The sequence below is a fragment of the Mus musculus genome, chromosome 4 (genome assembly GCF_000001635.26).
Source record: "Mus musculus strain C57BL/6J chromosome 4, GRCm38.p6 C57BL/6J".
Lineage (NCBI taxonomy): Eukaryota > Metazoa > Chordata > Mammalia > Rodentia > Muridae > Mus > Mus musculus.
This window is the reverse complement of record NC_000070.6, coordinates 130941975-130956321: the sequence shown is the minus strand read 5'-3', so window position 1 is coordinate 130956321 and position 14347 is coordinate 130941975. Positions and strand designations below refer to the sequence as shown.

At 53.0% G+C, this 14347-nt stretch overlaps 1 protein-coding gene across 1 annotated transcript; it reads right to left on the bottom strand.

The window, feature by feature from the left end:
* Window positions 1-845: 845 nt before the first annotated feature.
* On the bottom strand, window positions 846-11937 carry Matn1 (matrilin 1, cartilage matrix protein). Its single transcript, NM_010769.2, has 8 exons — window positions 11793-11937; window positions 10147-10493; window positions 6165-6387; window positions 4908-5033; window positions 4067-4483; window positions 3337-3489; window positions 1906-1986; window positions 846-1355 (listed from the first exon to the last, which is right to left on the bottom strand). The coding sequence occupies exons 1-8, from the start codon at window positions 11896-11898 to the stop codon at window positions 1306-1308; spliced, it is 1503 nt and encodes a 500-aa protein (NP_034899.2). The 5' UTR covers window positions 11899-11937; the 3' UTR covers window positions 846-1305.
* Window positions 11938-14347: the final 2410 nt, after the last annotated feature.

Here is a 14347-nt window from a genome sequence, read left to right as displayed (position 1 = left end):
CCTTATCAAGTCACCAGGTAGGGGAGAGGTACAGAAGCCAGGATCTGGGAGCCAGAGGAGGGGGAGCTTCCACCCCCAGGTCAGTGAAGAAAGGACTGGAGCTCAGAGCGCTGCTGGCTGACCCCAGGAAAGCAGCCATGGGACAGGGATCAGGCATGTGTGTCTATACTGGGTTGCTATTATAATTGTGGGACACACAAGAAGATGGAGTTTCCAAAGAAGCAGACAACACAAAGAGATCCAGGCCGACCCAGGCTCGGCGGACCTCCCCATCAGCCCGACTTGGAATGCACCCACCCCAGGGTTCCCAGATACCCTGGAGAGACACAGACCTTGGCACCTAAAGCCAGACTCCTCTCCAGCTAGGTCCAGGCGTTGACGTGAAGACTCTGTAAAGACACCAAGTCCCTCTCAAGGCCACCATCCCTGTCCTGCCTTATATGGAGTCTGGGTACACACTTAATACCTGAGAAATGAATGCCTGAGCAGATGATTCTTAACTGGTACCTCCACCCACCCCCGAAAAAACACATTCTTTTGCTGTCCCCAAGTCCTGATGCAAGGACCAACTCACAGACGGGGATTTCGCCACCGCTCAGCCTTCCCATTCCTAACCTGGGGGCACTGGGTGAGCCTTCTCGGTTGGTTACTGGGAGTGCTGACTGAGGACACAGGGATGAACCTGAGGCTCTGCAGGCAGGGCATGAGGTCTTGGTGTGGCTACTGTCACCTTCATCAGCAACACATCACTGTCCCCACAGCCACTCCATCACAGCATCCCCGTGTGTGAACCCACATCTGCATCTTCCTTCCTCCCGGTCCCCAGTCACCACCACTAATTCCATCCAGGGTGTACAGCGAACCACATTTAATTGTTTTTATTTTTTTCTCAAGAAACAAACAAAAAAAAAATCTCTCAGAGTAAAGAACTGACTGGGTAAAGAATTAACTGGAGGAAAAAAAAAACAGGAATATATTAAGCTTTAGGTTGGAAAAATAACGAACGCAGTCGCTCACACACCTCTTCCCTGCGTTCTCACCTGTGCACACACCCTTGCTCTGAAACACACATGATCACCATCAGGCACACACATGCTCACAGGCACCATCATAACACACTCCCAGCAGACACAAGCATGTGTCCCCTCCTGCTCCCAGCCCCAGGACAGCTGGGGAGACCTGCAGCCGTCCTCCGCAGGTTCCCTTGCTAAAGCAGCAAAACCAGACTAACTCCAGCTACAGGGGGCATTCCCAGGACACTAAGAACTGTGCATTGGGTGGGAAGTGGCCAGGCCACCAGAGTTCTTAGATGATTCTGTTCTCCAGGACAGCCAGCCGCCCGCTCACAGCTTCCAGTAGACATGGAGTTAAGGGCGGGTGCACGCGGCCAGGACTGAGAGTGATGGTTTCCAGTTTTCTCCCAGGAGCCAAATCCATGACTTTCCCTCCCTCCACCTCCACCAAAAGTACTCAGCTATGATCATTTTCAGGCTTAGTCCTGGGGAATCCCTACTATGTGCTGTCTGAGACTGGGATCACAGGCCTGATAGGGCACAGTCCAAGAGCTGGGGTTCACCATGCCACCAGGCGCCTGACAAATGATCCTATAAGCTCCATATTTGGGGGCAGGCGGGGACACGTCCAGAACTCTATGTGTCCCATCTGTAGAACTTGGCTTCTGCCTCAGTTTCTCCGCCATACAGGAGCCTCTGAGTTTGACAAGGTCTATCACCGGGCAGGTACCAGTCTATCTAGCCAGAATCCAGGCCTTAGCAGGAGGAGGCTGCCCCAAGCTTTAGGCAACACCTAAAGCCAGACCTCTCTGTGGGATGACCCCCGCATCCTGGCCCCCTGTACTCCTCCAGTCCTCCCCACTCCTGCCCTCCACAGCCTGAGAAAGGATATGCTTCCTGGTCAGGGCCTGCAGCAGACCCTCCACCTTGGCCTCAAATTTCAGTATGGACTCACAAGCACAGGGGTCTTCCTCTGCAGTGGAGAGAAGGGGCAGGGGGAACCCATGTTGAGCAAGGGTAGGGAGGTGACCAGTCATTGCTGGGGCTGACACATGGGAGATTGGGGTGCGGAGTGATCTGGCAGGACAGAAGGAGGAATAGGAGGAGGACATCAGAGTCTCTAGATGGCTCAGGAGGAGCGATGAGGGGTGATCTTGGAATGTCCTCAGAGCCCAGTCCTCAGGGAACTGAGCTGAGCACCTGCTATGTGGGGATATGCAAGTCACATGATATGCTGAAGGCACATCTGGGTCTGACATCTGGAGTGTGTGCGTGTGTGTGTGTGTGTGTGTGTGTGTGTGTGTGTGTGTGTGCGCGCGCGCGCGCGCGCGCGCGTGTCTATGTATATGCCTATGTGTGCATGTCTGTGTGTGAGTGTGTGCGTGTGTGTATGTGTGTGCATGTCTGTGCATGCATGTGTGTGCATGTGTGTATAGATGTTCCTGTGTGCATACATGTCCATGTGGTGGGTGTCATTGCTCAAGTGCCACCTACCTAGTTTCTTGAGACCAGGACTTTGTCTTGAAGCTCATAGGTTAACTGGCTAGTCAACAAGCACCAGGGAGATCTGCCCCTCTCTCTCTCTCTCTCTCTCCTTCCCTCTCTCCCTCCCTCCCCTCCCTCTGTCCCCACCTCTCTGTGGTTTATAAGCATGCCACGCCTGGCTTTTTAAATTCAGTCTCTATGTATGTGAGTGTTCTGTCTGCACATATGTATGTGATCTGCATCCATGCAATGTCCTCAGGGACTGGTCAGACCTTCTAGAACTGTAGTTACAAATGGTTGTGAGTCACCATGTGGATGCTGGGAATCAAACCCAGTTCCTCTCGAAGAACCCCCAGTGTCCGTAACCATTGAGCCATCCGGTCAGCCCTCTGGCTGCTTTGTTTTGGTTTTGTTTGTTTGATATCTTAGGTGTGTTTGGGGGATAGAACTCGTGCTTGCAAAACATGGTAACCTACGTTTCCTCATTGCCCAGGAAGCCAGACTTTTTTCCACAAGAATCAGACCATGGGCCAAGACATCAGGAGAGTCAGGAAGACAACAGGGTTCAATTTTGGCTCCCCAATAATCAAAAGTCGTCCCACCCCTCTGTCTACAAAATGGACCCCAATCTTCCTACCAAATTGGGCAAATGACAGAATACACAGAACGCTGGGTACAGAACTGGTCAAAGAGGCGGGGCCAGCATGTCTCTGCTGGTAGTGCACCAGCCAGCCCACCTCCGGTGCTGTCATCCCTCAGTGTAGCACTCTGATTTACCCATCCTACCTCTGGTCCAGGGTGGCTCTATTCCAAGCAGCGTCCGTCTGACCTCACTCACCCACACAGATTTGTTTCTGCAGCTTCTTGCCAATCTGGTTGATGGTCTTGAAGTCAGCTGTGTAAAAGTAGTGGTCTGCCACGGGCTCGGAAGCGATCTCCCTCAGCTCTTCCTCCACAGCATTGCCCACGCCCACCGCAAACATCTTAAAGCCTGTCAGAGGATTCAAACACACAAGGCTGGCCTCCGGGGCAGGCAGGCGCGTGGGCGGCCGCACCTCCGGAGAAACGCCCAGATGGACAACCTGCGAAAGATACAGTCAACCTGCGCAAGATACTTCCTGGTGGCAGCTGCTGGGATTGCAAGCACTATGCTTGTATCAAGAACAAATCTACATTATCCGAGGTTCTGTTGTGTGCCCCTGTTTGGTGATGTTTATGCTGCAAGCATCGTTTGACCCTCAAAACATCTGCCCGGGGTTTATTATTCCCCTCATTTAGATAAAATGGTAAGAGCTGTCTCAGAGTGGACTTATCTTCCAACGCTTAGTGCATTCTTGGGAACCAACATTCTGCTGGGGAAGTTGTAAGTCTCAGCAACAAAAGGACCACTTGGTCATCAGGGGCCACGGTTGTGTCATCGATATAAGAGAGAATTGGCCTGACAAACACCTCCCTATTTGAAATGATCTGGGTTTAAAACATCAATCATAAGTCACTGAACCTAAAACTGTGCCCATGGGTGTCCCTGGCCATCAGTGGGGTCCCAAGCCGAGGAGGGCAGCACATACCAAGGTCCTTGGCCTTCCTGGCAGCGTCATTAATGTAGTCCTGGCTCCGGCCATCGGTGAAGACGATGCCCACCTTCTGGGCTCCAGGCCTTGCCCCGCTGGACACAGTGAAAGAATTATCTATGAGATACTTCAAGGCGGCGCCAGTCATGGTGCCTTTCTCCATGTAGGACATGTTCCGCACCGCGGCCTTAATGTCCTTCTTGGTGTGGAAGCGGCCGAGTGGGAACTCCTGGCGAATGGAGCTGGAGTACTGCACCAGCCCCACCTGGGCTAGCCTGTCCGACACATCTAACGTGTCCACAATCTGGTTGATGAACTTCTTCACCAGCTCAAAGTTCTCAGGCCGCACGCTCTTGGATCCGTCGATGAGGAAGACCAGGTCGGTGGCTGAGCCGCTTCCACCCCCACGGCAGACTGTGGAGGGAGGACACGGTGACAGGGAGAGGGAGCTTGAGACTATGGTCATCAGTGGCCACCATTGGCTGGGGACTCAACCACGGGCTAGCACTGGGCTCAATTCTAGCTTGTATCTCTGTATCTCCGGATTCCCTCTACAAAGCCAGAGCTCCTGGCCCCATTTTCCAACATCAGGAAACATCTGGCAAATGACACTACCTCGACACAGCCACCACCTAGTGCATTGAGAGGGTCTGGAGTCAGGAGAGAACCCTCCACAGTTAACAGGCTCTGTCCAGAAGGCAGCTGTCTACCTTGTAGATTGGTCCAGAAGCCAAGAGCAGGGTGCCTCCGATGGGTGTCCTGGGCAGCAGCCAGTCCCAGCCATCTCCCACTTTGCCCCCACCCCCAGCCCAGGGCTCAGCTGTGCCCAGCCACTCACCATTGCAGGTCTTGCCATCGCTGTTCAGGGTGAAGCCCTCATGGCAGGCACAGGTGTAGGAGCCAGGAGAACTAACGCACAGCTGCTCACAATCATGGTCCCCTGTGGCACACAGGTCGGACACCACTGGGGAGAGAAGAGGTGGCTCAGATATCACACTCACAAATGCCCAGACATCTTGGCCAAAATGCTTCTCTCTGACCATGAAGATCGGTCCTTTGCACCTTCAAGGAAACTGAAACACACACACAAACTGGATAGATCCCAGGTCCCACATTCTCAGCCCAGGGTGGAACCACTATAGTTGGAATAAAATACTCAAGGAAGGGGCTAATGTTGCTGATAAAACCAAAGGTCCTGAGAGGGTAGTGGCCACGGGAACAGTGCCGCTTTTTTGTTATGTTCACTCCAGACACCAGCACAGCAATGAATACAGCATACACAGTTCCTTCCATAAGCCTGTGGCATGCTGGAAGCTAGTGCCATATCTTGCCTTTCCACACCTGCTCAATCCTTGAAGTAAGGAACACGCTCTGAGCCACATTACACACATGGGACAGAATGGACCCCAGCTTCACCTCTGGTCCAACCCTGCATCTTCTGACCAGTCAACATGCCTAAGAAATCTTCACACAAAGACCCATCTTCCCTCTACCAAGGACTCCAAACCTTCCCAGGTCCCTCAACCCTCTCGTGTCCTAGAAGCCTTCGGTGCCAAGACCTAGCAGGTAGGCTGTGGTTGTTTGGATGTTTTATTTTTAAGGCATCCCTCCCTGGTGCCTGCAGTGTCATCTAAGACTCTTGGACTGCAGGCTGGGGACCTTCTAGAATCTGGTACCCCATATTATTGGTCCAGTCTGGGTTCGCTACTGTACCTCAGCCTGTTCTGGGTCCCACTCCTAAGTCATGGAGGCCTTAACCCTCGGCTTCACCCCTGATACTGATGCTAACAGACACCCACTAAATGACCTGGCTCTCTGATCTCACCAGTCCCTAGCCTGTCACCCTGACCCAGTCCCACCACGAAGACTAGTCCCACCCAAAGCCCACCCTGCCACTCCTGCAATGCTCCGCCTCCAGACCCGCCCTCCCACGCTTATTCTCTGTCTCCATCCCTTCTTCACCCCAACACCACCATCCCCAACTAGGCTCTGAGATTGGTGCCACAGATTCTCAGAATTAGTCAAGCCCAGGGCCAACCCCTTTGTCTAAGCCCCGCCCCCAGGCCTCTCGGCTCCGCCCCTCCTGGTCTCGAACCGCAGAAGGCCTCTTGGAACTTCTTGGCCAGCTTCTCGATGACATTGTAGCTCTCCACGTAATCCACGTGCTCGTCCTGCGGCTCGCTAGCGATCTGTCGCAGCGTAGCCTTGTCCACGCGGCCCACGCCGATGGCGAACAGCTCAATGCCACTGGCCCTCGCGCGCTCAGACACGTCCCGCACGCTGTCCTGGGGCCTCCCATCAGTCACCACGATGACAACCTGCACGTGAGGGTGGGGGCATGTGAAAATCAGCTCCAGCAAGCCGTCAGGACTGCTGAGAGAGAAGCCGGAAGTCTAAGAGGCACCGCAATTCGCTCATGGGCACCGGGCTGGTGGAAGCCAGAACACACACACACACACACACACACACACACACACACACACCAGGAAATAGATCCCAGGAGCCAGGGAGACTATCGGCTTCTTCTGACAGAGGGAGTTGAGGGCTAAGATGTCTCCCAACTCTGGTCTCTGAGGCTGTACTGGCTAGTTTTGTGTCAACTTGACACAGCTGGAGTTATCACAGAGAAAGGAACTTCAGTTGAGGAAATGCCTCCATGAGATCCAACTGTAAGGCATTTTCTCAATTAGTGATCAAGGGGGAAAGGCCCCTTGTGGGTGGTGCCATCTCTGGGCTGGTAGTCTTGGATTCTATAAGAGAGCAGGCTGAGCAAGCTAGGGGAGGCAAGCCAGTAAAGAACATCCCTCCATGGCCTCTGCATCAGCTCCTGCTCCCTGACCTGCTTGAGTTCCAGATCTGACTTCCTTTGGTGATGAACAGCAGTATGGAAGTGTAAGCCGAATAAACCCTTTCCTCCCCAACTTGTTTCTTGGTCATGATGTTTGTGCAGGAATAGAAACCCTGACTAATTGGTACCAGCAGAGTGGGGTATTCCTGTGACAACCTGACCATGTTTTGGGGAGGACTGTGGAAGGACTTTGGAACTTTGGGCTTGAAGATCCATTCGTTGTTAAGAGCTCTGTCGGATGTTGTGTAGGAGCTTGGAAGATAATGTTGAGAACACTGCAGAAGATGGAGGTCTGATTTGTGAAATTTTAGAGGGAAAATTAAAGACTCTTTTCAGGGCCATTGCTGTTTTGATTGTGAAGATTCTGTAGTTCTGGTTAGCTGGGGCTGAGGAATCAGCTGTGATTAACAAGACACCAGAACTACCAAAGCAAAAACTTTGCATTACTGGGACTATTGATGCTGGTTAGCTGGAGCTAAGAAATTAGCGGTGATTAAGAAGAGACCAGCATCATTGAGATGACATCTTCTGGGAGGTGTTTTCTGAAAGCACAAAGAGGCTGTGTTCCAGGGATGGCCAAGGTTGTACTCCTGCTGCAGTGGGACTTGGTAATATGTAAGGGTCACCCAGGTGGTACTGGTTTTGAAGGCATGAAGGGGTCACGCAAAGCAGCTGAGGCTCGGTACTGTGAGAGGCCATGGAAGGCCATTGGTGAAGGTGCGGCCTCAGTTGCAATTGAAGGCCCAGATCTGAAGGGGTCATGCAGTGTTTTGGAGATGCCAGTACCATGAGATGACCACCAAGAGCAGCAGCAGCAGTGGGGTACAGGCATCTGGAGCCTAGAGGATGATGCGTGTGCTACAAAGGGCATGGCTGGAGAAGTGACCTAAGCCCTTGGAGGAGCCCAGAAGATCGTGAGTTGGATCCCAGACATTGGACGGTTGGAGATTGACTTTTGCTTTTGATTGTGACTGTGCCCTGATATTTTCCCTCTTGGAGGAAGAAACTGTTTTAGTGGATCCCACAGTTAAGAGACTTTTAATTGTAAAAAGACTTTGGATTTTAAAAGAGATAGATATTTTAAAGAGATTGAAAATTTAAGAATATGTAAAGACTGTGGGACTTTTAAAGTTATTTAGATCTTGAGGATGAATAAGATTGTAAGGGTTGAGGCTTACTAGTGATGTTTTTGTGTGTCAAGTTGACAAGGGGTCAATTGTACTGGCTAGTTTTGTGTCAACTTGACACAGCTGGAGTTATCACAGAGAAAGGAGCTTCAGTTGAGGAAATGCCTCCATGAGATCCAACTGTAAGGCATTTTCTCAATTAGTGATCAAGGGGGAAAGGCCCCTTGTGGGTGGTGCCATCTCTGGGCTGGTAGTCTTGGATTCTATAAGAGAGCAGGCTGAGCAAGCCAGGGGAAGCAAGCCAGTAAAGAACATCCCTCCATGGCCTCTGCATCAGCTCCTGCTCCCTGACCTGTTTGAGTTCCAGTCCTGACTTCCTTTGGTGATGAACAGCAGCATGGAAGTGTAAGCCGAATAAACCCTTTCCTCCCCAACTTGTTTCTTGGTCATGATGTCTGTGCAGGAATAGAAACCCTGACTAAGACAGATGGATCTTCTCCATCAGGCAGGTTCTGGCGTCTCACCTCCTTAGACTCTGCAAACAGGAGCTCTGCAAACAGGGCTATGTGCCTTACTCACACTCAAGCTTTCTGGGGCCTCGAGCTGCTGAAACGATGGCCTCTGATCTCCCTGAGAACCCCGTGGTCAGCGTGGGTGAAAATCGCCCAGACAAGAAACTAAACCCGTGAAGTGTAGTTCTGCATAATGACCACCAGAGGGAACCCGAGGCATACAAATAAGGGTGGGCGCCTTGGACCCATAAAAGGGTCAACATCCCAAACCCAGAGAGCCAAATAACTGAAAGAAAATGTCCTTTTGTCCTCCTTTACTACCTAGGATGACGCCTACCCCTTTCAGAGAAGAAAGGACTGCCGATTGCCCCTCTCCCACAGGCCCATGCCCTGTGCCCTGGTGCCTGGCTGTAAAATAGAGCAGGTCTGGGCCAGAAGTGGGGCTCCTGCCTTGGGACCCTCTTTGCCTCTGTGAAAAGGCGTGAGGCCAGGGTGATTGAAATGACTCACCAGCAGGAGCCCCAAGGGGTCTGCTGTTATTTTAGAACACAGCACATCGTCCCCTGAGAAGCACATTCCTCCCTCCAGGGACCTGGGGTGAAACCTAGCTCCGACTCTGAGCTGTCACACTCAACACAGCCCGCTGCGGTCTCTGAGCTATAGCCCCACCTTGAGACTCCAGAAGGTGCCCGCTCCCAGCAGCCTCCCTGTCAACTCCGGTCCTTGCCTGCCGGCTCAGGCCACTAGTCTGATCTAGGGGAAACAGTTTGCTCTAGAGATGTGTGCGTTATCACCATCTCTCTTCATCAGCATCCCCTGGAGCTATTCCATCCTCTAAACAAACAAGGCCATCAGCTCCAACCCCCGGACCTCATGCTAAATCATTTGAGCAGCACCCACAGATCAGATCAGCAGCTATCTATCTGGTCTCACTTCTCTGGTGGCTAGGCAGGGCTGGGTTCCTGTGTCACTGAACATTTCTGCCACGGAGAATTTGGGCAAGTTGTTGACGATTTCTCTACCCTGGTTTCCCCATATGTAACATGGCACTCTCGGCTCTGGCGATAGTCTACAATATGCTAGAAAGTCGGGTGCGGAAGGGCGTAAGGAAGGGGTGATCCCCTGGACCAGGGTCTGGGGCAGGTAAACGGTGACTTCCCAGGCCAACAAGAGCTGAGATGGCCTCAGAGAAAAGACACTGGCTGTTCAGCATGCCCCTGGAGCCCTCCGTGGTGACTCAGGGGACTATCTTGCCTTCCCAAGCACAGGCTGGCAAAGTACACTGGTGCATGCTGGGTGCCAGGCACCCTGCTGAGCTAAGCTGCAAGAGAGGCTATCAGTGCTCCACTTCATAGGTGGGGAAATTGAGGCTCTGTGCTTAAGAATAGCACTTCTCTCGGTGGCCAGTATTAGCATAAGCACCTGGCCCGCCTCTCTCTGCTCGAGGGAAGATCTCAACCCTACCACCGCCACTTCTACAGAGTAATGTTTGCAAATGACTCTCTCGTTCCTAAAACAGCTGCTCTGAACAGAGAGGCCAGGAGGACCCTATGGCTTCATCCCAGGCTCCAACCATCCCGTGCTCCATACCTTGCTGATGTCGGGGGATCTGGCGCGTCCACCCTCAGCATCACTCAAGGCCTTGGTGATGGCGAATTGCAGAGCCAGGCCAGTCATGGTACCCGTGGACAGCGGCTGGATGCGGCGCACAGCTTGCAGCAGCGAGGCCTTGGAGCCATGGGCCCGGAGCGGGAACTCTGGTTTCACAGTGCTGGCGTAGTTGACCAAGCCCACCCTCGTGGCATTGGGCCCCACATCCAGTGACTCAATGACCTGAGACAGGAATACCTTCACCTTCTCAAACTCCACGGGTCTCACACTTCGAGAGCTATCGACAACAAACACCAGGTCCGTGGGTCGTGTCCGGCAGAGGTGCCCTAGGAGGGGGCAGTGCAGGGAGATAGAGAGTAAGGGCAGATATCAGAAGAGTTTTGCCTTGGGCTCCAGACAGCCGAGGGTGGGTCTCAGTGATTTAGGTCTCAGCTCAGTGTATAGTCTCGGGCATTCGGCTCAGCCCGTGGGGAGGAAGGCGGAAGACCCCTCTGGTCTTAGACCACATACTTCTTCTCTGCACCTCTTTGCAGGAACCTCTAAGAACAAACAAAGGCATGTAGAGACTAGCCTGACTTGCTGGCAGAATGTTAGCCAGGGGTACACTGAGGAACTAAGGCTGGCACTTCCTTAAGGGCCATCAGGGTACCTACCCACTGTCTCTTCATCAGCAAATTTGAAGTCACTTCCCTCCCGGGACAGGAAAGAAGCAGAAATTCCTGATGCCACATTGTCACCCTTGTTTTGCCAAGTGGGCCCCAAGACACCCTGACCCTAGAAACAACGTTCCTCCAGATCTCCAGCAAGGCAGCACCAGTGACTGGGAGGCGCCAGCAATGGATGGGACAGGCCTGGGCTCAGACCCTGGCTTGGCTGCTCTGTGGCCCAGGGCAGGGGGTAGCACAGTTTTGAACCTCATTTCCCATTCATACAAAGGGAGACTAAGCTGAGGGTGGATGTCCCTTCCTATAGCAGAGCTGGGCTCTGGGACAGGCTGCCCTGCCCAGCCCATGCCACATAGGAACAAGTCCATTCCCTGTTGGGCACAAAGGATCAGAAAAGGAAAGATGTGCCTCAAAGCCCTGGCATCTGAGTTTCTCGGGAGACCTTAAACGTGTTCTGTATCTACGGTGACAGATGTTTCCTGCCTGCTCAGCCTCCAAATGGAGAAGTGGGATCCAAAGGCAGAGTTGACCATATCCACGACTCTGAACCTGACCCCTTGTGGCTCTGGGGCTATCTCATGGCACAGACTGAGACAGGTCCTCCTTCTCCACCTCAGTTGCTGAGCATCTCGGGGCTGCCAGAGCCCAGCCCTGGAAAGGGCTGTGGAAACTGACCAGACACCTGGTCTCCTGCGCTGCGCTCACAGAGCCCTGGGCCTGGTGCCGCTCCTGACTCCGGCTGGCTCTTGTGGGGGCTTCTGGTCCCTGCAGCATGGTGGCCCTGAGGATCACCTGTCCTGGTGGCCTTCACTAATACCATTATCTCCACTGCCCTCCCTGAGCCGACACCCTCCAAACCCTGATTCCCATTTAGCCTCCATCTGTCTCTGTGCTCAGCCCCCCCAGGCCATTTGTCAAGGGTCACAGATCCAATGTCCCCAGCATCCATGGTCCCCTTACCTCTGGGCTGGGGGACAAGACTGAGGCTATCAGGGACCTGTAGCAGCAGCAGCAGCAGGAGCAGCAGGCTACAGAGAGCAAAGGCTGGACCAGAGGTGACCTTCATGGTTGCAGCAACTCAGACAGACAGCGGCAGCGGCACACTGGAGGGGACCAGAGGGGGAGATTGCCTTATCAACCACTGGGCAGGGGACAGCACCCTTGCCCCAACCCCCAAAGGCGGGGCCAGTCTGAATGGAGGTGTGTGTCTGAAAGGGAGGGTAGAGGCAGCTGACCACAAGGGCCCCTTTGCCTGCAGAAGGAACTCGAGCCACAGCTGGAATTCAGGAAATCTCAGGTGGGTGGGGGCGGCTCCTCTGGCCAGAGCCCGTGCTGACTTGGACCTACAGCTCAGGGATACTTGAGCCCTGCACTGCCCCTCTTCCCACACCCAAGTCCTCCCCACCCGGAATTCCAAGCCCAGGTTTCTCGCTAAATATGCTTCCTAACCACGTGCACACACACACACACACACACACACACACACACACACACACACCTTCTCCAGCTGCACCGATTCTCTCCAAAAACCACGGGGCCTTTGCACGAGCAGAGCCGACCATCCAGTGTTTTCCTTTTACTAGCTCCACCCCAGAACGATTCTCCCAGATCTTGGTAGCAACCAAGTAGTGTGGCTGTGCTTAGTGTGTGAGAGAATGGGGAGCTCGGAGAGGGACTGACTAGGGGCAGATATGAGAGGCAGATCATGTACCTGTGTGACCTTGGGCAGCTTGCTGCGCCTCTCTGTGCCTCATCCCTCTTCTGGGAGGAGAGACGGTGTCAGTGCTGGCTCACAGAGCTAGGGACAGGGCCTGAGGAATTTCCTGAACTATCTTTGTTAATCCTCACAGCGAAGCAAGCGAGTCTTGTGAGATTACATGGGGAGGCAGCAAGAAGACCGGAGAAGGAAGATGAGGCAGGGGATTGCCACTGTTACAAGGAAAGACCCTGTGCACTCCTCAGGCATAGCTGATCTAGTCCACAGTGATATCTTTAGCAACCATAGCATCATCCTTCACACCCCACATACCTGTGAGGCAAGCAGAGAGATGGAGTCTATCAATCAGCCCACTTTCCATATGCCAAAGTGGAAGCCCAGAGAGGTTAGCCTGAAGTCACACAGCCGGTTCAAGGGCAGAGTCAAGGCATTTTCCCTTTTGTAGCTATGTTAGAGACAAACTTCTCTTTGTCTTCTCCCATTTGGGTTCCATCAGTCCCCAGTTCCCAGCCCTCTGCATCTCTGCAGACCCAGAAGAAACCTCCATGCTGCTGACCCCTCCTTTCACTATTCAGAGGTCTCTCTTCTCCAGAGTGGCTGTATGGTCCCAGAAATTGCAGCAAATATCCTTTCTCCCAAATTGTGCTACATAGCTGTTTTTGCCATTCTGGCCTGGAGGTCTCTTCTATCTCGGTCCCCTTCCTGGCCCTGAGGCCCAAGGACAGTGCCAAGCAAATGCAGAAGTTAACAGAAGGTAGTAATGAATGGGGTCCCATCTAGGTCACATGAAGGGCAGCAATGGTGGCAGTGACGATGGCCACGGTGAGAGGTGTATGTTCTGGTGTGTGGCCCTTGGCAGGGCAGACAGGGAGAGCTTGAGCCAGTGCCCGTTCTGTGGCTCAAGGGACAGAGCCCCGTTGCTGGACCCAGCTGTACCCGTGAAACCGCCCTTTCAGCTCCCTTCTGAATGACTGGTCTGTGTCCCCCGGAGCAACACAGGCGCCTTCTCTGTGTCTTTCTCTCCTCGTTAGCAGAGTCCCAAAATATGCCACAGGTAGGCTTTCAGGAACGAAGCGGGCTGCAGAGAGAGAGAGACGTCTTTCACATTCCACCGTGGGGCCGACAGCTGGGGGCACCTGGAAGTTCAGCTTATACATTAAGGACAGAAAAAGAAATACTTGTGTTTTAAAAATGTGAAACGTTTTCCCTGGCCTCAAAATGAGGAACTGTGTGTGCTCCACTTTCACACCTAACAGCCTCCCAGAAAGCCGAGGTGCCTATGTTGGCTCACGGGAGAGAGTGATTGTCTCTACCAAAGTATGTCTGAGGAAGACGAGCCCAGGATGCCCTCTCCAGTGCTCGCATGCAAGCCCAGCACTTTCTTCAAACAGCCAATAGCCTCCAATAGTCTCAGACCAAGAAGCCGGCCCCTTTTGCAGCAATGGGTCCCCACACCCACCGCCCATTACTGGCAATACTCTGAATCCCAAAACTATTGTTTTGTTTTGTTTTGTTTTGTTTTGTTTTGTTTTGTTTTGTTTTGTTTTGTTTTTTCTAACCTTTCTGAGACAGAGTCTCACCCATTAGCACAGGATGGCCTCCAATTCACAACAATCCCCCTGCCTCTCTCTCTCTCTCTCTCTCTCTCTCTCTCTCTCTCTCTCTCTGTGTGTGTGTGTGTGTGTGTGTGTGTGTGTGTGTGTGTGTGTGTAGTACATGTTCAAGTGTGTTTGGAAGATCAAATTCATCATCAGGTGCCTTCCTCTCTCACTCTCTGCCTTATTTTTTGAAACAGGGT

Excerpts from the sequence above, each read along its gene's own strand:
- Matn1 (NM_010769.2), bottom strand. The coding sequence starts at position 11,898 with ATGAAGGTCACCTCTGGTCCAGCCTTTGCTCTCTGTAGCCTGCTGCTC. Across the intron at positions 6,388-10,146 it reads GATCCCCCGACATCAGCAAG|GTTGTCATCGTGGTGACTGA; the intron begins GTATGGAGCACG and ends CCTCACGTGCAG. Across the intron at positions 5,034-6,164 it reads GTTCCAAGAGGCCTTCTGCG|TGGTGTCCGACCTGTGTGCC; the intron begins GTTCGAGACCAG and ends TTCTCTCCCCAG.